Here is a 24973-nt window from a genome sequence, read left to right on the forward strand (position 1 = left end):
TTTTTTTTTTTTTTTTTTTTTTTCTCTATTTGATTTTAGAATTGAGTTTAAATTTAATATATTACATTTAAATATTAAAAAAGAGAGAAAATCCTAGATTAAACTACATTAGATAATTTATTAGGGATTTGTAGCTATTTTCACTCCATTTCATTTAAAATCCACTCAAAATCGTTTATATAAAATTATTATTCTCTAAAATATTTGCAGAAAGTTATACGGTTTAAAATGAAATTAGAACAGAGGGGTTATTAATTTAAGATTTCAATTAATACAACCTAAAAGTTTAAATTGTTTTAAAACAATGTCATAAACAACTTTTGAAACTAAATTTCAAGACTAAATCAATTTAACTTCCTCAATCATATATTTACTATTTTTTAAAAAATATAAATTTAATAAACATAACATTAAAATTCGTACTTGTTTTGAAATCTTAAATTAAAAGCTTACAAACTTATAGACTATCAAAATTGAAATTGAAAAATGAAAGCATACAAAAGACCAAGAGTTTAACACTAGCTATAAAAATGAGTCGAGGCTAAAAGAATGAGACTAATGTCATAATTACAAGATGTTCTAGCGACCAACGTGAAAAAAAGAAGTATTAAACATCACTTGTTCCATTGCAACTTCTTGTTTGGTTATCTCTCTTAAAAGTCCCAACTCTACTAAACCAACATTCAACGGGTTCATTCTAGACTTGCTCGAACTAGTCCTCGAACAGAAAGTAAAAGCTTTGGGTACTGCAACTTTCCTGTTTCTTATATCAATACAATTTTCAATCCATTTCCATTCAAACAGTTCAAGAATCTACAAAATCAAATTCCAAAGATCCCGAGTCTAGTTTTGTACAATGAACAATTACAATAACCAATACACTTCAAAACAACCACAAAATCATTCTAAAACTTTGCATTAAGCCATAGGAATACAATTTTTCAATTTCACCAAGCACTAAACTGGCTGACAAACCTTTTTCTTCTAAAAGAAGAGAAAGATCAATCTGCTTCTATCAGAAACTCACAAATAAAGCAATCATAAATCAATCCTGCTTCCTTAAAATTCTTGTTTTCACACCGCCTGTATGTTGTGGAACAAATAAAAGAACTTTAGAATTTGATCGAAATAGTTCCACCTTCAAATTTTTTCTAGTTTTTGAGGAACATGTGTTTATGTAAGTTTTCCTTGCTAAATTTCTATAAAAACTTCAAAAATAATTTATTTTAACAAATTAGTTTTCATTTTTCAAATAAAACTTTAGTTTTGAATTTTAAAATTAAGAGAATAATGCATATTAAAGAACATCAAATAATTTACGGGACACTATTCTACTCTAAGAAATGCTATTCATACCTTCGACTTCCTCGAATTGAACTTCTTTTAACAGTTCACCACCTGCATTGTATCCAAACCTACAAGAATGTAACACATAATTAGAAAAAGCACACAAATAACACAACTCAACAAGTAGAAAAGCTTGTGAACAAAGAAAAATTATGGATGTCTAAAATGGTAACAAAATAAGTTCAGAGAACGATGTGCTCTAAATCGAGCAATAGAACTCTCCTCGTCAAAGGCAAAATGGAAAATTTTACAATTATGTCAAAAGTTCAACATTCTAGGCAATCTCATTCTCATGCAGCCTCCCTCCCTTCACAATTCGTGCAATATGCTCAAATAAATAGCAAAATCGCATTAACTGTTTTATTCAGTTCGAAATGGGAGTTATAAATATAAAAGATAATGTAATTTACCTGTTGGAGAATACAACCTCAAGTTCATAATCAGAGGAACTCTTGAACGCTTCAACCAAAACTGTTACAATCTCTGTTTTCCGAGTACTTGCCATCAGTATATCATATTCCGTTGGAATTATAAATGCAAGAAAGTTATCGCTCAGTTCGCTTAAACATATCTTATCTACAGCAGCCAAGGCAATCCTCCTTTTAAGGGTATCAGTTTCTGGGTCAATGATGTAGATAGCGAACTCCGTTATTAAAAGAATCCGCCTTTTCATTTTCCCAGTAGCAGTGAATTTCATAACTTTATCAGAAAAAAGCACACTCTGTTCACCTGCACGCATAACACACATGGTAGAATTGGTTATGGATTATGAGATAGAATGCAAGAGTAGGGGCCGTTGGAAGAAGCCATAATATTCAAAACGACACACCAATTCATTTTCCCATGTATGAATGATGCACCAATTCAAAACGGCTGCTATGGAGCAACATAAACCATAATATTCGGCAAGAGCAAGGGCCATTGGAAGAAATGTTAACCGCCTATTTGATGAACATTTGGTTTTTGGTTTCCGATGGATTTATTTTCTTTGTTATCTACTTTACAACAAAGTTTTCAAAATCCATTCCAAGTTTTGAAAAACTAAAACAAATAGTTTTTAAGAACTTATGTTTTATTTTTAAATTAAGCTAAGAATTCAAATGTTTCTCTTAAAACCATAGTAATGAAGTTGTGAGGAAATAAACATAATTTCCAAAAACAGAAAACCGAGAACAAAATTGTAAACAAAAGAGTCCAAGTAAATCCAACAAAATACAACCCAACAAAAGCTCTCATATTTTCATCCGCACTAAACACTCATACAAAATGCTTAGTAGCCAGCTTAAATGAATTCTATTTCTTCATAAATTCAGAAAGGAAACTAAATAATACAGAGGAATGCATTATATTCTTAGGAATTACATAATACAAGGTGTCCAAATAGACAATAATTTCAAACATGCTAAAGCAAGCATCTCCCCCTTATTATGCGATGATTTACTTCACGGGCGAGGGCGAGGTCTCTGGTTCAAAGTCCTCTAAGAAAGTAATAGATTCGCAATTCCGGATATGAAAAACTATCATCGACATACAATTTCAAAAACAAGGATGAACAACGTCAAATCAATCAACTACAGTTACAAATTTCACAGACGAAATACAGTAAAAACACCGTAAATAATGGCATATCAACGCGGTAGGTACAAATCTAACCTTGTTTTTTCAAGATTTTCATCAAGAATTGGTTCGAGGGCACATCAATGTAATCCCCCTTGTAATCACGATGGAGAGAGGCTTTTCGACGGACCTTGATGCCCATGAATGGCTCCTGATCTTCGGTCACATTCCCATCGGAGGGTCGCAATTTCAATCCTTGCACATCGTCGGCGTTTCCGGATATGTCCTGTCGTTCCACAGCTCCGGCCGACGGAGCTCGATCGTCGATGTGAACCCGCCTCCGGGATCTGGAGTCCATTGAAATCGTTCGAAGTCGGGGTTCAGCGAGAGAAAAAAGGGGTTTCTCTCTCGAACCCTCAACTTCTGAAACGAGAAATTGCGGTCACTGCCTATGGGCTATGTTGAAATGAAGCATTTTATATGAATATCAATTTTTATTTTTTATTCTAAATTTTAAAAAGGTTTATTTTATTTTACATTTTAGATTTTTATTTTATTTTATTAAGAAAAAAATTTAGATATTTTATGAATAAAAATATTTACGTATTTTTAAGAATAAAAATTTAGACATTTTGTCGTCTATGTCTTACAATTTTTTCTTAATTGATTTTAATAAAGGTGTGAGTGTTTCCCACTAAAGAGTTGTGTTCGACAATCTCGTATTAGAACAAGATTGGTATGGATAATCAAATATCTTGAAAAGGTTGGTATAGATAACTAATATCTTGGAATTCATAGGATGCTCTATGGTTATAGTTCAATCTGATTTTCCATGTCAGAAACGCTTTCTTGAGATTATTGTATATTTCTACGACGATTTGGCATTACTAAGGTACTGCTAACACGATGAGTGATCTCCAAATCGCCGTAGAAATAAAGAAACTTAATAGCAACAACTACAACATGTGGGCCACATGCATGACATTCTATCTACAATGACAAGACCTTTGGGAAGTCATTGGCAGAAGCAACATTACGCTTCTACCAGAAGTTGCTGATGGCTCCTTTCACAAATGAAGAATCAAAGCAGATAAAGTAATGTTTGCTTTGAAGACCATAGTAAAAAAAGAGATGTTGGAACACATTTGGGATGGCAAGACATCGAACGGGTTGGATTGGGTTAGATATTATTACGAATTGAATTGGATTAATTTTCTAGAATCCAATAGATTCAGTTCAAGTTTTGAATTCTTTGGATTAAATTTCAAGTTGACCTACTCTTACAAAATATATTGCTCATTGGTATTTGGATAGTATTTGAAATCTCTCACGCTTAAGTTCGAATCCTATTTTAGGGAATGATTATGAGTTTATAATCAAATAATACTATCTTTATTGGTGTGAGACATTTTACTTAAAGCTTCCGTTAATTGTTTGTTTGAATAATTATGGATTAATCTATGTTTTATTGGTCAACTTTTAGAACTGTGTTGGTTTGTTTGAAATTTTTTTATTATGAATTGTGGATAAATAAAAGTTTTAAAACAAGTTCTTTTAAAGAAGAACGATTCAAGGTAATTTTGGAGAACGAACTATTATCAATCTCACGATTTGACATAACGATTGCTCAATATTTCCACATGGTCAAGTCGATTTGTCAAGAGATTACTGAACTAGATTTAGAGTTCTTCATTCAAGAAGCTCGAATGAAGAGAATCATCATCCACTGATTGTGACCAGAATATAGAAACTTCATTATTGCAGTACTAGGATAGCTCGGTCAACCATCACTTGTAGAGTTCAAAAATTTGCTAACGAGTCAAGAAGTCATGACTAAGTAAATGGGAGGCATTACGCTCAAGGGAGAAAAAGGAGCGCTCTTCACAAATGAAAGTCGAAACAACAATAAATCGTCAACTAAAAGTGAAATACAACCCTCGAGAACACAGTACAATAACAACAAAAGTTCTCAAGGAAAGAGAATTGAAGGCATTTGCAAAAGAAGAGTCACAAGTCAGAATTATTGGTCAAAGAAAAAGTCAATCAAAAGTAATGTGGCAACCTCCAAAAACGAAATAGAGGAGGAGTGAGATGCAAATGTACTATGCTCATTAGAAAAGGACGTGTTAGCACTCATAGCGATGATAGGAGAGCATACTGGTTATGAAAATGACTGAATCATTGGTTCAGGATGCTCAAATCACATGATTGTCGATCAAGAGAAAATCTTACAAGACTCGAACAACATTGAAGAAATTCTACAACAGAAGATGGGGGGAGCAAACGACACACCTTCGGTCAAGTGAAGATCCAAGTGACACTAATGTTGGTGAGCAAGAAGTGACTTAACCAAGCTAACCCAGTGAAAAGGAAACCACACCTCAACAACATAGACGATCATAAAGAGTTTGAAAGCCAAATAAAAAGTATGCCAACGTGGTTATTATAGAAGATGAAGAAGCATCACAAAACTCAACTTGACAAAAAACGATGGAGGAAGAAATTATAGCCTTGGAGAAAAATCAAACCTCGGAACCAGTGTCAAGACTAAGAGATGTCAAACACATATCTTGCAAGTGAGTTTACAAAATAAAGCATCGTCCAAATGGATCAATCGAGAGATATAAGGCTCGACTTGTAGTTTAAGGGTTCTCGCAACAATATGTAGACTATGATGAATCACTACCAATAGGTCCCGCTAATACTTGCAACATATAAAAATTGGAAATTATGGTAGATGGATGTGAAAAATGATTTCTTACACAAAGTTGGACCACAAAATCTACATGAACCAACCAAAGAGATTTGAGAATATAATTGGAGTCATTAGTCAGTACGTGCAAAGTCCGAAGAAGCTCCATTTGAATGACATATCTTGAGATATGTCAAAGGTACAATCGACTACAATCTTTTGTATAAAAGAAGCTAAGACTGCAAGCTAGTTGGATGTTGTGATGTTAACTATGCAGAAGACCATGATACCCAAAGATTAAGTACTAGGTATTGTTTAAGCACAGTTCGGGAACAGTTTCTTAGGGCATCAGAAGACAACCAATAATATCATTGTCAACTACAAAGTGAAGTACAAAGCATCGACTAAAAGTATGTGGCTGAAACTCTTAATGAAGGATTTGCACCAGAAAGTTAACTATCTAATACCGCATCACTGTGACAACCAATTTGCGCTTTACTTAGTAAAAAACTCGATATTTTATACTAGAACAAAGCATGTGGAGATGCACTACCATTTTATTAGAAAAAGTTGAATATTGGCAAATATGAGAGCGTTGTCAGCTCAATATGGTATGATGAATGAGATCAACACTAGTCCAATAGGGTCAAGTACAATAATTATACGAGATCTTGCTTATTTCCATTTTATTTATAACTTTAATAATTGTTTCTATTAAATATTTAAAATATTTTCTTTCGGGGTTCTTCTAGTTTAAACGTCGAGATAAACTTTAGAAAGGACAAACTTTGGTTTATGGCTTTTCAAAGCTATAACAGATAAAATATAGTACTTGGTTAATATATTTTTGCAATTTTATGTAGTTTAGGTTGTAGGTAGAATTATTCAAGCTAGACATGATCAATCTGAGTTATGGAGTGATTCGAATCTCAATTAAGTGTTCTTATCTTAGATATTTGATCAACAAAAAAAAATAATTTAAGCTAGACATGATCGATCTTAGTCAAATCTTGATATAAAAAAGTAAATTTGTTCGAGAAAATAAAGTAAAAAAGGAAAGAAAAAAAGATTGTGGGCAAAAGAGGAAGAGGACACGAATAATAAAGGGACGTTGGGGGTTGTGTAGGGGTATCTCGGTAAAAGAGCCCCTCCACAAACACCCCAGAGATGTACGGTCTCTCTCTCTCTCTCTCTCATTTTTTTCTAATTTTTTTATTATTTTCTTTTATATATATATATTTTTTTTAATTTACCGTATTTTTCTTTGAAATTAGTTCGTTAAGTCTGTAATAAATTTTTAAAAGTTTAAATTTTCAAAGAGAAATAAAAAAAATTAATTAAATTTTTAAAAAAATATTAGAATAAAATGGTTATTAGTTATTTATAAAATAATAAAATACGTACACTTCAAATCGTAGCACCTGTCTTAGTGTCCATCTCACTTTAATTTCTTGGTCTACACGTTGCTAATAAACATTTCTATAAACCTAATTATGTATAATATAATAACATAATTTCTAAAAATTTGCATTTTTTATTATTATTAAGGTTACCAAATTTGGATTTTGGGACATGAATATTGAATACTAAATTTATATAAACAAATTCCAACACACTCAAAAAACACCATTCCTAATTATTACACTTTGCAACCTTCGATTTCTTCAATTTCTCTCCACTGTTCTTCACTTTGGTTATGAAATTTCGATGAACAAAATGAGTACAACAAATCCCACCTCTCAAAATCTCATCTTTCTTTTCAATCTCTGACCTTTCTTCTTCTATGCCACTTCTCTCTCTCTCTCTACTGTAATTTTTTCTTTCCATGCCAGAACCTTTTCTTCTTCTTCTTCTTCTTCTTCTTCTTCTTCTTATCTTTTTAGCCACTTTTTAATTCTCTTTACTCTCTCTCTCTCTTTTTTCAGTCGGTTTCTCTCTCTAGAACAAATTTCGGAGATTCCGCCATGGAAGCTCCGACCATTCTTCGGAAACCTGGAAACTTCGCCAGCCGGACGAACGTCGGTTCGAGAATTGTTCGGATTTCAATGACTGACCCGGACGCTACGGACTCGTCATCCAGTGACGAAGATGCGGTGAATTTCACGCGCCGCCGTGTGAAGCGGTATGTTGGCGAGATCACCATCGGCACGGCGGCGGACGATGGTGGCCGGAAGAAGAAAAGGAAAAAGAAGAAGCAGGCGGGTAACGTGAGGAAGTTTCGCGGCGTCCGGCGGCGGCCGTGGGGAAAATGGGCGGCCGAGATTCGGGACTCTGACCGCCGTGTACGGATGTGGTTAGGGACTTACGACACAGCAGAGGAGGCCGCTATAGCGTACGACAGCGCTGCCGTGAAGCTCCGAGGACCAACAGCTTTAACCAACTTTCCCACTCCGCCGCCGCCGCCGCCGCCATTTTCTTGCGACGACCCATCGTCTTCGACAAATCTCTCTTCTCCGACATCGGTCCTCCATTACAGAACCCACCTCGTCGAATGCTTGCCGTCGGACCGGGGCACCGTAAACGGCGCCGCCGCCGACGTATCTCCGGTAGTAGATTTTCTCTTCTCCGACGACATATTCAAATCGATTATTTTGGAACCGCCTTTTTTTCTCGAGTACCAAGCAAATCCCATACCGGAAACTCCATGGGCCGGCGGCGGAGGCGGCTCGGGGGAAACGGTGGCAGCGGCGGAGTGCAATAAAAAAGTAGAAGAAGAAGATTATTTTGAAGAAATTTTGATGGGGTCGGATCCTTTGGTGGTCCTATGAGGAATTCGCTGCAGAGTCATCGGGTAATGTGATGCCGCCAGCCTGCCGATTTTCTGGCAGATTTTCTTCCGGCCGCCGCAATAGAATCTATCTTTTTTGTTTTTTTTTTTTCTTTTTTCTTTTTTTAGCTATTCCAATTTTTGAATAATACTTTTTTTACTTTTAAACTTTTGTTTTTTTTTTTGTATAACTATATCTCTTGTAATAATAGAGCTGTTTTGTTTTGGTTTGATTATGTTTGTGTTTATATTTTGCAATAATTTAAAGAGTTTAAACTAAGATTTTATATAATTGAGCCACTTTTATCAATCATATGATATCATCCACTTTGAACATAAGCTCTCATGACTTTGTTTTGGACTTCCCCAAATTGCCTCGTACCAATGGAGAAAAGTATTCTTTGATTATAAATTCATGAACATTCCCTAAAGTAGTCGATGTGAGACTTTATCATCGAACAGATACATATCTACTCACTACAGAGTTCTCTAGAAAAAAAATTAGACTCCTAAATTCAAAAGAAAAATCGTCACCATCTAATAAATTATATATATATATATATATATATATATATTTTTTTTTTTTTTTTTTTAATTTACTTTAATTATTTCATTATATATTAGAAATCTTCTACACGCTTGCCTATCTCTGGAGTATCTAACTTCCAAGCTTATTTTTAATATCGAAGATTTATAAAAAAAATTTAAAACAAAAAAGAAAAAGAAAGACATTCTAAATATGTAAATTTAAAATACAACTGTGAATTAGTTGTCTTGAACCATTATAATTAATTAATAATAATAAAAAGTCAACCTAATTTGACTCTAAGTTATTTAAAATCAACATTTTTTTTATTATTTTGATTAATTTAATGTTAATATTTTATATAGCATTAATATATATTATTACTAATTACTAATATTATTAATATTATTAGTATATTTAATTATTTTCTTAAGGAGGGCTTTCTAAAAATTTCCAGTGAAAAGTCAATAAGGACAAAGGACAAAATAATAATAATAATAATAAAAAGTAAGGCATGGTCGCATGAAATTATTGACCACCTAACATATATGATTAAAAATATATATATTAAATATTTGGTTTTTATATATTAGAACGGCTCAAGCCCACTGCTAGCAATATTATCTTTTTTAAGTTTATTCGAGACTTTATTTTTCTCTCCTATTGATGCGGGATCTCACAATCTACCTCCATTCGAGACTAATATTCTCGCCAGTACTCGTTCTCTCTCCAATCGACGTGGGATCTTACAGTCCACCCCCTTCAAGGTCCAGTGTCCTCGTGGCATTATTACTCTCTCCAATTGATGTGGGATCTCACAAACTAACTCTAAGAGACGAGTTTAGCAACTTTTTAAGAGTTGGTTTTGGCTTGCCTTTTCTATCTTATTAGTAAAACGATAACGAGAAAGAAAATTGCTGTCAGTGGAAGGCTGTCTACGTTTAGTCAATCTACGCAGAGTGAATCAGTCTAATCCCGCGACTAATATAGTCGAGCTAGAGGATGTGCAACAACAAAAGTCCCACTGCTAGATGTACATGATATATATATATATGATGTACATGAATACATTAATTAGGCTTCCTAAAAAGTCTCATATTATCGGAGATAGTATTAATTGATTATAAATTTATGAACATTTCTTAAAATAGTCGAGGTGGGACTTTCATCTAACATTAATTACATTAAAATATCCCTAAATTTTACATTGAAATTCTATTTATTTTTATAAATACTTTTAATAATTTTATGTAGTTTAGAAACATTTAAATTTGACTGGATTGCTTTTGGTTATTGAGTAATTCGAATTTTAAACAAGTGTTCCAAATCTTACTTTCCTTTAAAATGATTTTATAACGAGATGTTTAACATGCATTTATAAATTAAGTGAACGTATACGAATAGACATAAAATCTTTTAATCAGATTAGACGTCGTCGTTGCTATAGACCGTGTTGGTTGATCTATGATTCATTTACAACTTTGAGATCATTTGATTTTAATCTTTTATCTTTATTGTAAATTTAACGACCTAATTTTAAATATACATATTTCAATTTACATAAGTAATGGATAAATACATATTAGATAAAAATAATAATATAGTAAGGATTAAAATGAATATTTTAATAGTTTGTAGATTAAAATAAATTAAAATTCAAAATTTGAGAACGAAAATGGATATTTTCGAAGTTTAATGAAAAAAATTATATCAAAATAGGTAATTTCTTCTTAATATTTTTTTTTATCTTAATAATTTATAAAATTTATTACTTCAATCCATTGAATTATAAATTTAGTTTTAAATTTTTTATTTTTGTTTGTAATCGGTCAAAAACGTCCATTGAATTTTGAACTTTTAATTTATATATAAGAATTTATTAATATATTCGATATTTTATAATTTAAAAAATAGTTTAATAAAATCCTAAGCTTTAAATTTTGGAATATGTGTTAAAAAAAAACGTAAAATATGTTAATAACCTATTAAAAATAAATATTTAGTGACTTATTAAAATTTAAATTAATATATATATATATATATATTAAACTTTAAGTACGTAATAAATACGTAATAAATACGTAAATAAGAAATTTAAAATTTATTTTCTTTTTTTTGCTCGAGAATTTTAGGGGCGGTCGGTCCTCCTCAACGTGTCACGTGTATAGCGCCTGACCATAAATTTAAACAGAGCGGGGCCCACTCCAGAAGCTCCCATTGGCTGTCCCCTTGGGCGTGCGACCCACTGGACCCCACTATCCACTTGAGGCGGTCAGGTGGTGCACGTGATCTTACTGTGGGGCTCTCTGCACTCAATCCTAATGCTATTCTTAACAACTCTTCTTTATTTTTATTTTATAATTAAAATAAACCAATTATTCATTTAATAATAAACAAGTGTGTGCAAGTAACTATATATATATATATATATATATATATTTTTTTTTTTTTTTTTTTTTTTTTTTTTTTTTTTTTTTTTTTTTTTTTTTTTTTTTTTTTTTTTTTTTTTTTTTTTTTTTTTTTTTTTTTTTTTTTTTTTTTTTTTTTTTGTTTTCATTTACATTCAATTCTATTGTAATGAATCGGAATAAAAAAAAACTTAGTCGCCAGAAAACTAGCGGACTGCCTGAAATCATGTTCTCCGACCCCTCACAATGCCTCCTCGACCTTCAACCATCGCCACACGAATGTTAGTAATCAGCCCAAGTCTCTTAGACCACTACAACGAAGAGATAAAAAAAGAATCCGAAAGAGAGAGAAAAAACCGAAGAAAAACTCTAGTGAGAAAACCCGCGACTTCAAACCCTCAACCTTGCATCTAAACTGAGCAAATCAACCGTGAAAGCCCTCATCGACCTAAGTATATTCCCTCCAGAGAGAATTCACACCATGATTCGTCATCGTCGCCGTCAAAGAGGGATTACGAAAAATCAAATTTTAAGAATTCTCAATCTACCTCCACGAACATCCAACAACTACGAAACTTCGTGGGAGAGAGGAGAAGGTGACCGAGAGATAGTCCAAAAAACTCCTTCAACCCAACTCAATCGGGCTCATGTACACCTCTATTGCCAGCAAAAACAAAGACATTAAATTTTACTAGAACAATTTATATTGGTATAGTCTTCACTCTTATAAGTGAAGTAAATTATGTGACTATGTCGTTGAAACTGTAAGAGTATGAACCCTAGCTCCCAATTGCAAGCTTGAAAATAAGTGGAGAGTTTCAAATGCAAGCCTATTGACTCCCGATTGTTTCCATAGCGTGTGGCTGCCGTTTGGCCACTCAAAAACTTGAAAGCGACATTTGTTTGATTTTTCACCTCCTATTTCCACACCTCTCCATACGCCAATTAAAATTGGATTTTCTTCTTTCGAGTCCAACAAGTTGTAGTTGTCGACGTGAAAAGTTTAAGCTCTGATCTTTTTCTCGAGTATGTATGCCTTAATCAGTTTAAGCTCTGATTTTTTTCTCGAGTAGGTTTTTGAAAAGTTTAAGCTCTTATGGAAAAATAGTCCGAACTAAATTTAAATATATATTTTTTAAATTAAAATGGAATATTAAAAAATGTAAAGCGAAAAAAATAAATATGTGGAAAGAGAAATTTAGGTTGTTCTTCTCTTCTTCTCCTGTTCCTCTTCCGTCTGGTAAGACCTCCTCCATTTTTCCTGTTCTCCAAGGAATTTGGAGAACTCATTTCTTTACCTTTTTCCACTCTCCAAATTCATATTTCAATCGCAATTCCTGTGTTCTAATCATTAACGCAATCAGGTTTCTGCTCTTTTGTTGGTGTTGTTATTTTTTTCATTTGAGAAGCGATTGTTCGATTGGTGCAGGATGAACTCGTTGGCGTAGAGGATGGTGAAATCGGAGCGAGGGCATGATTCTTGGATTGGCTTGGAGGAGGAAGCTCAGAGAATTGAGATTGACGGGTGTGATTCTTCGATGTTGGCTGTGAAGAGTGATGGGGTGCGACTTTCTGCTTCTGCGTCTCAGCTTTCGAGTCATACTGCTTCTGATGGAAAATTAGGGTTTGGAGAACGCGCTTTCTCTGCTGCTGGAGCTGCCTTTCTTTCGGCTGTAATTGTAAATCCTCTTGATGTTGCAAAGGTAATGTTGAATCAGAGTTCTCTTTGTTGTTGATGTTTTAGATACTTGAGTCAGATTTCCATTTTAATTTACAATTTTTCATACTGTTTAAAACTGTGGAGAAATAACGACAGAGAAAGCTGTTAAGTTTTATAATAATTTACAAATTTTGTCTTGGACTTAACAAAATTTCAATTGTGTTACTGTTGATTTTGAATTTAATAACTCTTGATATGAGATGAGATGATATGATGCTTGGGTAAACTTAAAATGATGATAAAACAACAAGGAATTAGGTTACCGAGATGAAGTTTGAGTGAGGAAGCCAAAAAATTTGGTTTGAAGTGTAGTGAGCTTGGGTGCGATCATACCAATACTAATGCCATTGTATCCAATCGAAATTCCACGGTTAAGCTTGCTTGGCCAAAAGTAGCATTAAGTTGGGTGACCAATTGAGAAGTCCTTTCATCGTATCATTTTTAAAAAATTTTATTTTTACACCCATGGAAAAGAATGTATTGTGTCTGCCCATCTTCTTAAAATTTCGTATACACTATTTTGGACCTTGAATCAATGTCATGATCTGGTTTATATATATATATATATGGATGGGGCTGCTCTGTTTCTGTTCTGCAACCTTAATTATACATATTTGGCCTCCCCAGCATATTCTGCAGTCTATGAATTTCTCTGCCTTTTGAATTATTAGACAAGGTTGCAAGCTCAAGCTGCAGGTGTTCCTTATTCGCATCCACTTAGTGACTTGACCAGTCGCATGGCATTTTTTGGACCAAACACGGTTGGTTCCATCAATTCATTTTTGCTTCTATCTTTTGGATGTCCCTCCTTTAGAATCTAATTGCAGTTTTTATTTTTATTTTGTTTTTGCTGCATGATATATGATATTACAGTGTATTTATATTTGATGCCTGTCAAATTACTATAGTTTTCAGGCATTCATTCCCTTTACATGATTTTTAATTTTTTTGTATTCTTCAATGCAAATAATCTTCCATACATGTATATCGTCTGTAGTTAACATGATGTGATTGTAATATTTGTTAGGCTATTTTCAGACTTCTCCTGCTAAAGGTTGAATTCAATTTCTGGTCAAAGAAAAAAAGTATAATTAGATCGAATTCATTCAAATGGTTGTTTCAAACAGTAAAACTTCGGTGACTTTGTGTTTATTCTTCTAGGCTAGAAATGAATTCCTTACCTTTTTTTCTCTCAGTGGTGATTGAGTTTCACTTCAAAAGCTATTCATTCTAAATCACATCATAGAACCTAAACCCGTTTAGCATCCCCCCCAGTTTTAGTTTGGAAGTTTACAATTTGAGTTGATAACTATGGATTGATTGAGAAGAACTACTCTGTGTCATTCCATTTTACTGGCTTGCTTTCGCTAATGCCTTCGGGGAATGGCATTGTTCCGAGAAAGGCATGAAATTTATGGTGTATGGAGCTATCAGCATATTATCAAATTTCACTCTAAATGTTTTGCTTCATTTTGAAATTTTTATTTTCGAATATTTTTATGTTTGTAATGCTTTTTGTTGGATTTGATTTCCCTCTATAGTCGAATAAATCTTTGATTGCTATATACGGTGCTAGATGTTTGCAGATTTAAGGTGTTCTCCTTCATGTGCACGTGCGGGGATTCATGGTACAGTAGCAATATGTCCTCCAGATTGTTTTCAGTACAAAGGGACATTGGATGTTTTTTACAAAATTATTCGACAGGTTGGTCAGTTTTCTCTTGTTAATCTTGACCGATGGATAAACCCGTGATTCATTTCTGTAGTTTCACTTGAGGACTACTTCAGCTTTTGGTACTGAATGATGTAACACAATTGGCTTGTAGAATAGATGTTCAGTTTAAGTAAGCTATGAACTTTGTATTTATTTTAGTGTTCATAATACCCAATGAAATTCACAGGAAGGATTTGCGAGGTTGTGGAGAGGCACAAATGCTGGCCTAGCTCTTGCTGTTCCCACGGTGCGACTTCATATTATTCCCATGATCTTAAGTTTCCTTTTGAATACTTATATGTTCATGAATATTGTTATCTGAGGAATGATTAATGTCTATTTTATTTACAAGAACAGGTGGGAATCTACTTACCTTGCTATGACATATTCCGTAATTGGTTAGAAGAGATCACTTCCCGAAATCTTCATAGTGCTTCTCCTTATGTTCCTTTAGTTGCTGGGGCATTGGCGCGTTCTTTGGCTTGTGCAACTTGTTATCCAATAGAGCTTGCTAGAACTCGCATGCAGGTAATGAGCACCTGGAATCATAACTGAAATATCTTTAGGGTGTTGCTCATCTTTTTGGCTCTATTTGGCAACTGGTTTACATTTTGAAGTTTTATCAAAATCATAGTCATTTTTCTTATTTTGGCTAGGATTCCTGAAGTCTTTTTCTAAAAGAAGGGAAAAAAAAAGAAGCAATTTATTGGGTAGTAAATTAAGTTTAATTTTTCATAAACAATCAACTGGAAAAAATGTTATCATACCGGAACTTAATTATAATTCTTTTTTCAGTAATTTTAAATTAAAATCTGCTATCGTATTTATTTGTGTTTGCATATTTTGTGTGTTTTGAGTTTGACATGCTCGATTAAGTATTAGTTGGAAGTTGTTCGCGTTGTGGCATTCATTTAAATGAATGATATGTTTCATTTGGTTCTGTATAGGCATTGAAGGAGATGCAAATTGGCAAAAAGCCGCCTGGAGTCTGGCAGACTTTACTAGGTATCGTCTCCAATGTTAAGAGCACAAATGGTGAAGCCGCCTGTAAGTTAATTTCTAATGTATACAAATTTGTTTAATAATGTGCTTTACATCTGTTCAAATTCAGGTGCTGTTTCTTATTTCTGTTAATGAAACTTTAGCAGCAAAAAGTTACCGTGCCCTATGGACTGGAATGGGGGCGCAGCTTGCACGTGATGTTCCATTCTCAGCAATTTGTTGGTCAACCCTTGAACCAGTGAGAATTTAGCCGTCCAGCTGTAGAGAGGTTTTATTATTCTGTAACCTACTGTACTCAATGTTTAAATGAGCTTCTTCCATCTTTATAGGTCAGAAAGAAACTCATTGGATTGGTAGGTGACGACGCTAGTGCAGCCACTGTGTTTGGGGCCAACTTTTCTGCTGGTTTTGCTGCTGGAAGTCTTGCTGCTGCCACTACATGCCCCCTGGATGTTGCAAAAACCCGACGACAGATAGAGGTTTTTACCGTTCTAAATATATTGCCTGTTGTTATTTTCTTAATACTGAAGAACTATTTCCAAGTATAGGTAATTTGGTCTCCCCCACCCCCACCCCCACCCCCACCCCCACCACCACCACCACATATCCATGTTATTCATCTTTTTATTATTTCTTTTGCAACTTTCAGAAGGATCCGGTAAGGGCACTGAGTATGACAACAAGGCAGACACTGATGGAGGTTTGGAGGTATTTCACTACTTCGGACTATTAAATTGTAGTAGGTTTTCATAGAGATGTTTCACTAGAAAGACATCATCAAGCATGAAAATTTTGAAAGGGCTCCATTATTTAATCTCTGATGAGCTATCACATTGATTGTGGCAAAAAAATATATGATCTAAAGCAGCTTTATTTTGTAGCTTTAATTAATAAAGTCAAGCGATTGGATATTGCTGTATTTGACTAAAATTGAATTGAACCTGAACCAGGGATGGTGGGCTGAAAGGACTATTTGCAGGAGTTGGACCGCGCGTTGGCCGTGCAGGCCCATCAGTTGGGATAGTGGTATCATTTTACGAAGTTGTGAAATATGTTCTTCATCACAAATATCCAACCTCAGCTTCATGACAGGGTAAGAACTGCTTCTTACCTACTTCTGGTGTAAGCTGTGCATAGGAGAAACTCATCAACCAGGGCCGTTTTCGTTTTGGCTTACTGTGGATATCATAACATGCGAACGAAATACATTGGGTATACAATCTCAGTTTTGTAGATTTTGTCTAGGCCAATAGGTGCAGATAGAATAAATAATTGCACCTCCACCCTAAAAAAATAGAAAAGAAAAAGAAAAAAGGGAAACTACAGAAGGGGTGGACAAATTTTGGAAGCGTAAACTAATTTAAGTCGCTCGGATGGAGCTGAATAGTTTGTGACATTTTCATTTATTCCTAAAAGTAATATTATTCTCTCTCTCTCTCTGTCTCTTCCCTTTTTTACCACTTCAGTCGGGAAAATCTTCTTTTTCATCATTCATTCCAATCCTTTGCAACACATTCATCTTTGTTTAAATATTCATACATCATAGTAAATTTTCCCCTCTAGCCTTTATTGAACTGTTTGTATTGAGATATTCTGTAGATTCAAGTAAAATACCCTTCATATCTTTATCCATGTGCTTAAAATATCCGTAGGTGAGAGTAAATTCTCAATTCTCATGTACTTATTTAACTTTTTTTTTACAGAGATATTCCATATATTCAATTAAAATATATCCTTCTTACACGTAAAGCTGGGTTGTTTCAGAATTGGCATTTCATTGCATTCTTTTTCTGTTTCTCGGGAAAGATATACTTTTATTGGACTGAACTTATGGGCGTGTCTGCTGTCAGCCATCTTTTGTGCATCTGAAAAGGCTAATGATTGAAGATTTGAATTGTTTGTGGTTTGAGATTAGAATTGAATAGCAATTCTGTACCTTATAGGGAAATGGCTGACCAAATCATTATGATATTGGGAATGAAGCGGATCTCATTCATTTTTGAGCCCATGAAATCAACTGTTCATATAATTCTTTTTAAACAGTAGCAAAGGAGTTATTATGGCTTGATCTTTAGGTAATCTTTATTTTATTTCTCCTTATAAACTTGTTTGAAAAATATAACAGTCAACCTCACATGTTAGACTCGGACATGTTCAAATTACGCCCTTACACACACACACACACACACACACACACACACACACAAACAATAAACCGAGAAGTCTTTGCTTTATAAATTCTGCTGTGTTATTTGATAGGTAAAAAAATAGTTCAGTTCCATACCATGTGTTCTTAGAAGGGTACTTGCAATACACTAAAGTTATTAGGACATGCTTTTCTTCAGGGAAACCTCAAAAGAGGAAGGAAAGAACCCATTAGAAGTCTTTAAAGACTTCTTGACTGAACCCTCACTGCCTATATCTCTCTGTCTCTCTCATCCTCTTCTTCTTTTTCCAAACCCTTCAAGGTGAGTCATTATCCAATACCTCTCTATTTCTTCTGGTTTCCGCCCTGGAATTCTGCCTGCTATCAGATCCCACCTGAAAGGAAAAGCCATTTTCATAGTAACTCAGATGCTAGAAGGAGAGATGGAGCAGAATCTATCTCCACTCTTGCTGAAAAATCTGGGTTTCTTTGAACCCAACTTACCTATCTCCAATCAGCTTATGCATTCTATGGATAAGATCTTCCTCTTGTGCTGTCATAGTTATAAACTGCCACCTAGTGCTGCTGACTTCTGTTAGATAATAAACCACACATTCATAAAAAGGAAGTAGGACTTCAAATATCATAAGAAAGTGAGAAGATCATGAAGAGACGAATTCAGCATTGAGTAATAGGACATGGAAAGTAGAGACAATCGAGTTAAAACCTTCAGATTCTAGTGGAGGGAGTTTGGCATGTTTCTGCTGGCGATGATTGTTCATGTTTCCTCTTAAGATTAGAGGCAGCACAGAAACAGGAAGAAGATAGAGAACTGAGGATGACAGAAGTTTAGGAAAAACTGTAATGAGAGGGTTGAAACATCCACAGGGAAATTTAAGTTTATGTGAATGCCTATATGCTCTTTTGCCCACCAAACTTTGGGAAGTAAGTTTGTTGGTTGACTTGTTTGGTTGGTAGACTTGTAGTTGACAACTTACAGAGAGAGAGAGAGAGAGAGAGAGAGAGAGAGAGAGAGAGAGAGAGAGAGAGAGAGAGAGAGAGAGAGAGAGAGAGAGAGAGNGAGGGAGAGGTGTTCTCGGGGGGAAGGTCTTGTAGTAGTTTCATTCTTTTAGGATTAAGAGATGCCAAAAAACTCAGCACCCACCAACAAAACTTGAAATGGATGCCTAAAACTCTTTGATACGTCACCTTCTTTCTCCATACTGATTGCTTTAGGCAGTGCAGAGTTTGTAATCCAACCCAAAATTTATGCTCAACTGGTAGTTGGGGACGTGGGGAAGTGGTCTAGTAGTGCCTGTGTTCAGTTCAGCTAACCTTCTCCCCAACTGCTCTACACTGCACACACATACATTCAGATATGACACATCTTATCCTGCATTTATTTGGGCTCGGTATTCCAATTGCAACAGCCCCCTCCCCCAGGCTAGGACATAGAAATGAATACAAAATTATTTTGTCTGTTTAGGGACCCCTTCACTTCTACACACCCGGAGGAGAGAGTCGGGGGGCCAATGGTATAGTAACCATCTAGACCTACCTCTAGCTGATATTGTCTTATTTTGATTTTTCCTTCTAGGTTTCTCCTCAAAATTTTAAAACTCGTGTATTAGAAAGAGGTTTCCACACTTATAAGAAATGTTTTGTTCCCCTATTCAACTAATGTGGGATCTTACAATCCACCCCTCTTTTGGAGTCTAGTGTCCTTGCTGGCACACCGGCCGGTGTTTGTCTCTGTTATCATTTGTAATATTCCAAACCCACCGCTAGCAGATATTGTCCTTTTTAGGTAGGCATCCGCATTGATGGAGAGTAAATAGTGTGATGATGGAGAGTAAATAGTGTGATGTTGAAGAAATCCAAGCAAGCAAAATGGAAGATCAGCATAGAGTGGGAAAAGGTGGAAGGCAAGCAGAATAATGTCAAAATCAATATGGTATAACACAAAGCAGCTTCAAAACAAAAAGAAAAGTTTTGTGTTCCTTTTCCCCACTTAAAATTCACTCATCTTCTCTCTGGTTTGGTCAGGGTATAGCCTCAATTATTCATGTCCTTTCTAATTTCTACTGCACACATTGACTTCATCATCAGCTCTCCATTTCTTTCAAGTCTTTGGTGGGTTTCATGCATCCATATCATTATGCAATTACAATGATCATCCATTATTCTATGGTCAAAATTGTTATTACCTTGTTTGAAATTGTTATGCAATTACACCCTACAAGTTGTTCAACTTAAAATGGATATATATTCATATAATTTAATGTCGGGCAATGTTAGGAACCTAATTTAACTAATTAAGACATATATTCTCAACCGAGAGATCTTTTGTTAATTCTATCACTCGACACATGTTACTGGACACACTGTCATTAAAAAGAATAAAATAAAAAAAAGAATATTGATGCCAATGAATAGGTCATAGGGATGGTTTAATAGTTCTATATCGAGAATAGTTTCCATCTATCTTATCATGTCGTCTTTTAAAAAAAACGACAATGAGAAGAATTTTTATTTGTATTTTGAAAATAAAAAAATAAAAATAAATATTTCGTTAATCCAATGGGACCTATTTATTTTAATCCATTCTTGTTAATAAATTTATTTTATTTTTAAGTGGTATTAGTAGATATGAGTTATGAATCGTTCGACCAATTGATACTTTATGAACATATATATTTCAAAGAAAATATGAGTTCGAGCAATACTCATTTATAAAAAAATTAAAAAAAAAAAGTTTATATATAATTTTAAAAGGAAAAAAAAGAAAGAAAAAAGACATGCTTCAACCATTTGCAAATATGCTGTTCTTTTGAATTATTCATTTAGTTGAACATTGATTAAATATGAAACATCAATTTGAAGAACATTTAAAAGTAATGTGTTAATGAACCATTTGTTAATCAATATCAAATATACTTCAACAGTTATGGAATTATTCTCTAAGGACTCTTATATTATATTGTTGTATTTTTCTTATTAATTTAAAATTATAAAAGTTAATTTTTTTTGTTCGTGTTTTCAAATTTTAAATTAGTTTATAGTTCATTCGACATTAATTTAGGTAGAGAACCACAATTTTCTTGTATCTCTCGGATAATATAAGTTATTTTCATTGGACTTGTACTCGCATGGTTTTGTTTGTGGACTCAATCTAAAAGATATTCTCGTCCCTTATATAATATACCAAATTACAAATATATATATATATTTTGAATTTGGGTCGTTTCTATTTAAAAAATATATATTTTGTTTCCAAAGTTGTAGTATTATCTCTCGCCAACATAAACCGTTTCTAAAGTATCATTGAAGCATTTAAATTTCTAATGAAAATTAGGACCTAGAATGGTGTTGAGTTGACCTGAAATGAAAATTGGGACCAGAATACAGTCGGAACAGTTTCATGTCTTAATTTTTATTCAACATTCTAACTTATTTGTAAAGTTTTGGCATAGAATGGCTAAGCTCAGAATTAACCGCTTTTTCTTTGGTAACTTGTCTCCAAAAAAAGAAGTAAAATCTTACTCTTGTGTTCTGGGAATGGAGTAGAGCTGGATTTTTTAACAACTTGATAGTTGAAGCATTATCTCACGTTAGCTTTGATCCTTCTAATTGAGAATGACCCATCCTTTGAGTATCTTCTTATCCAAATAGTTGTAGCCACAACAAGATCAACTTTTATGGTTGATAAGGTGGATCATAGACGGTTTATCAGAAGACCAAGCTACTCATCATAAACACAGGCATGAAGTCCTCCTATTATTTTCTACGTCTCTAGCATAGTCATCATTAGTAAATCAAATTAATTCACTAACTCTTCTCTTTCTATAAAATACACCATAATTTGCTGTAGCTTTCAAGCACGTTAAACCTTTTTAGCTACTCCAACTTCCGCATGACATAAAATGATTAATCAAACTAATACGTTAATGGAATTATTGATATAGGATCAGGGATTTTGTTTTTTACGGGTTGTGTACACAAGTGATTCTCAATACATAGACGAAAATGATATTTTGGTCTAAATAAATTTTCGATATTCTAAGAAAAAGTAATGCCACTCGTAGTGAATGTGGCACTCGAGAATAATGTTATATATTCCTTCCACTCTCTATTTAAACATCCATTGCAAAAACAATTGTGTTTTGAGTTCAAATTAATTAGCTCTCTCTTGTTCTCAACACAAAACAAAATTACCTTAAAATAATTATAATAAAAAAAACATCATGGGATCTCTGTGTCCCATTCGCATGGCTGTTGGAGTGATTGGTATTTTCTAGTTTTAATTTTTGTATTTCAATTAATTCTCTATGTTCTAAGTTATTATTAATTATATGTTGCAGGAAATGCTGCTTCTTTGCTGCTTTATACTGTTCCCATGTAATCAAATTTCCCCAACTTTCTTCTTATTATTAATCCAACTCTGTTCTAAGATGGGTCGTACAAATGTTCATTCCATATCGATTAGAGAGAGGAACGAGTATTAGTAGGATGCTGGTCTCCAAATGAAGGATTATGAGATCTCACGTCAATTAAAGAGGGGCTTGAGTGCTCGCAAGGACGCTGGTACCTAAAAGACAGTGGATTGGTTGGAAAAGAGAACGAAATATTATTTATAAGAGTGTGTAAATCTCTCCTTAGCAAACGCGTTTTAAAAACCTTGAGGAGAAATTTGAAAGGAAAAACTGTAGTGAGCTTGAGCTGCTACTACCAGATCCAAATAGGATGAGAAATCCCTGTTTAAACGAGCTAGTTAAACGAGGCTAGAGATAAAGCTTATATTCCTTGTTGTTGTCCCACCCAACCCCGCTTCCCCGCTTACATTATTTATATATATATATATTATATCAAAACTAAGGCATAAAATTAGACTAGTTATTTAGTATAATAATTTTTTTTTTTATAAATATTTTTGAAATTGTATTGTGTATATGCAGATTGACATTTTGGAGGGTTATAAAGAAGAAGAGCACAGAGGAGTTTTCATGTGTTCCATACATGGTTGCCCTAATGAACTGTCTTCTTTACACTTGGTATGGTTTACCAGTTGTAAGCAAAGGATGGGAGAACTTCCCTGTTGTCACCATTAATGGCCTCGGAATCCTTCTCGAGTTCTCCTTCATCTTCATCTACTTCTCGTTTGCCTCGTCTCGACCAAAGGCAAGTTCACCAACCCCCACTCCCTTTTTACATCCCGTTTCGTAAACATTTTACTTTTTCGTTTTATCCAAACATGCCACTCGCTATTCGAGATTTATTTCTTTTTTCTTTTTAGTCTACGTTCATAGTCTCTCGTGTTTTAATAATTTTTATTTAATCCAAAGATTCTCTCCAAAATTTTTTAATATTACTTTGGGTATTTTTATTAATTCATAACCATCCAACAATTTAATATACACTATCCTTTTTAAAATTTGAATAAAAGATAATGGAAACCAAAAGATTCAAACTTTTTAATTGATTCTTTTCCCCAATATCTATAGGGTGTTGATAAGTCTCTTTCACGTCTCTATATTACATCTTTTCAAATCATTATCAAAATCACATCTTTCGATATTTTAAAGACATAACGTTAAGTGACGGGTCGACCCCGAATAATAATAATAATCATAATAATAATAATTTGTGGTAAAAGATTTGAAAATAATGTGTGCAGAAGAAGGCAGTTTTGGGATTGGTGGGAGTTCTTACAGTGTTCTTCTGTGTGGGAATGATCTCTGCTTTTGTTCTGCATACTCACCATCTTCGTAAGCTCTTTGTGGGATGCATTGGCCTTGTTGCTTCTGTGGCCATGTATGCCGCTCCATTGGTAGCCATGGTAAGCTAGCATTGGTTCGGTCATGTTCTCGCTTCTAGTTCTCTAAACGTTTATATTTAAATTAAACTCATGTTCGTTCGATAATGAACAAAAGTTTAGTTCATTACAAATCATCCTCTTTCTATGTCATGCAGAATCAAGTGATAAAGACGAAGAGTGTCAAGTTTATGCCATTTTATTTGTCGTTATTTTCGTTCTTTGCAAGTTCCATGTGGTTGGCTTACGGACTCCTTAGCCATGATATCTTCCTTGCGGTTTGTATTTACTACAATCCTTTTTTCATATTTTGTTTTGAAAATGATTTGAATTATAACTTTTTCGACCCAAATAATCAATCCAACCCAACTATAAATTTTCTAGGTTGGATTGATTAAAATTGTTCGGGTCATTTATCTAATTTTTTTAATAAAAATAATATGTTGATTCGTAAAATATTTATTTACTTATTTTTCGAACGTCAACAACGATTCCGTTCGAAATTAACATGCGAAAGTTTGAATTAAATAATTTGCAGTCTCCAAATCTAGTGGGAAGCCCATTGGGATTGCTTCAACTTGTGCTGTATTGCATCTATAGGAACAAGGAACATCAACAAGAAGCTGTGAAGGAGATAGAAGGTTGTGTAGAGCCTATGCCCAATTGGGACATCGAAAAGAACAATAATCAACATCAAATTCCACACCAAAATAGCTCCCAAGTTTAGTACACCTATACTATACGAACATTTTGAGCTATGGCAATGAAAACGTTTATGATCTAGTGTTACTGTTAAGGACAAAATTTACTAATTCAACTACTAAACGTGTGTAGTATATTCGACGTGCATGTCAAATAACTCATTTCAAAGGCAGCATTCAACAACGTATCATGTGTCATGGTCATGCTTATCTAAGATGTGTTGCATGTGGCTACATATCCATCTAAGTTCTTTTACTTGCTTTCATGATTATAATTTATGCATGACTCCCCGTTAAAATCATGTCTACAGACATGCCAAAGGCAATTTGCCTTAAAATGAACTATCGAGGACCCATATTATATGCTATCAATGACATTGTTTCTTATTACTTGCTAGCGTATAACATTATTTTCTCAAATTGCTTTTTAAATGTTTTTCAAAACTTTCTCTAACGCCGTTTTCTAAAACCATTTTCTAAGAGTCCATACTAACTATGATTCAAGGTTTAGTTGGTTGACTTATTAAACCACGAGTAGGTGTCACACAATCACTTTGAGAGTCGGGAAAGAGTTTCAAACT

At 33.9% G+C, this 24973-nt stretch overlaps 5 protein-coding genes across 5 annotated transcripts; 3 read left to right on the top strand and 2 right to left on the bottom strand.

Moving 5' to 3' along the window:
- Positions 1 to 760: 760 nt before the first annotated feature.
- Positions 761 to 3365, bottom strand: LOC111471561 (myosin IB heavy chain-like). Its single transcript, XM_023117293.1, has 4 exons — positions 3001 to 3365; positions 1758 to 2076; positions 1357 to 1415; positions 761 to 1083 (listed from the first exon to the last, which is right to left on the bottom strand). Exons 1-4 carry the CDS (start codon positions 3260 to 3262, stop codon positions 1046 to 1048), a joined length of 678 nt encoding a protein of 225 aa, XP_022973061.1. The 5' UTR covers positions 3263 to 3365; the 3' UTR covers positions 761 to 1045.
- A 3890-nt stretch (positions 3366 to 7255) lies between these two features.
- LOC111471560 (ethylene-responsive transcription factor CRF1-like) lies at positions 7256 to 8456 on the top strand. The gene has a single exon (XM_023117292.1). The coding sequence runs from the start codon at positions 7561 to 7563 to the stop codon at positions 8362 to 8364; it is 804 nt and encodes a 267-aa protein (XP_022973060.1). The 5' UTR covers positions 7256 to 7560; the 3' UTR covers positions 8365 to 8456.
- Positions 8457 to 12471: 4015 nt separating this feature from the next.
- Positions 12472 to 17166, top strand: LOC111471551 (mitochondrial carrier protein MTM1-like). Its single transcript, XM_023117277.1, has 11 exons — positions 12472 to 12537; positions 12727 to 13000; positions 13689 to 13778; positions 14594 to 14722; positions 14919 to 14978; positions 15089 to 15259; positions 15679 to 15778; positions 15877 to 15971; positions 16063 to 16212; positions 16383 to 16441; positions 16684 to 17166. Exons 2-11 carry the CDS (start codon positions 12749 to 12751, stop codon positions 16820 to 16822), a joined length of 1245 nt encoding a protein of 414 aa, XP_022973045.1. The 5' UTR covers positions 12472 to 12537; positions 12727 to 12748; the 3' UTR covers positions 16823 to 17166.
- A 796-nt stretch (positions 17167 to 17962) lies between these two features.
- LOC111471570 (transcription factor TRY-like) lies at positions 17963 to 18889 on the bottom strand. Its single transcript, XM_023117305.1, has 3 exons — positions 18607 to 18889; positions 18384 to 18471; positions 17963 to 18274 (listed from the first exon to the last, which is right to left on the bottom strand). The coding sequence occupies exons 1-3, from the start codon at positions 18659 to 18661 to the stop codon at positions 18169 to 18171; spliced, it is 249 nt and encodes an 82-aa protein (XP_022973073.1). The 5' UTR covers positions 18662 to 18889; the 3' UTR covers positions 17963 to 18168.
- Positions 18890 to 22073: 3184 nt separating this feature from the next.
- LOC111471487 (bidirectional sugar transporter SWEET3b-like) lies at positions 22074 to 24517 on the top strand. The gene is made up of 6 exons (XM_023117194.1): positions 22074 to 22166; positions 22241 to 22277; positions 22835 to 23057; positions 23554 to 23715; positions 23850 to 23969; positions 24230 to 24517. Exons 1-6 carry the CDS (start codon positions 22124 to 22126, stop codon positions 24416 to 24418), a joined length of 774 nt encoding a protein of 257 aa, XP_022972962.1. The 5' UTR covers positions 22074 to 22123; the 3' UTR covers positions 24419 to 24517.
- Positions 24518 to 24973: the final 456 nt, after the last annotated feature.

Source organism: Cucurbita maxima, unplaced genomic scaffold, assembly GCF_002738345.1.
Source record: "Cucurbita maxima cultivar Rimu unplaced genomic scaffold, Cmax_1.0 Cma_Scf00053, whole genome shotgun sequence".
Classification (NCBI taxonomy): domain Eukaryota; kingdom Viridiplantae; phylum Streptophyta; class Magnoliopsida; order Cucurbitales; family Cucurbitaceae; genus Cucurbita; species Cucurbita maxima.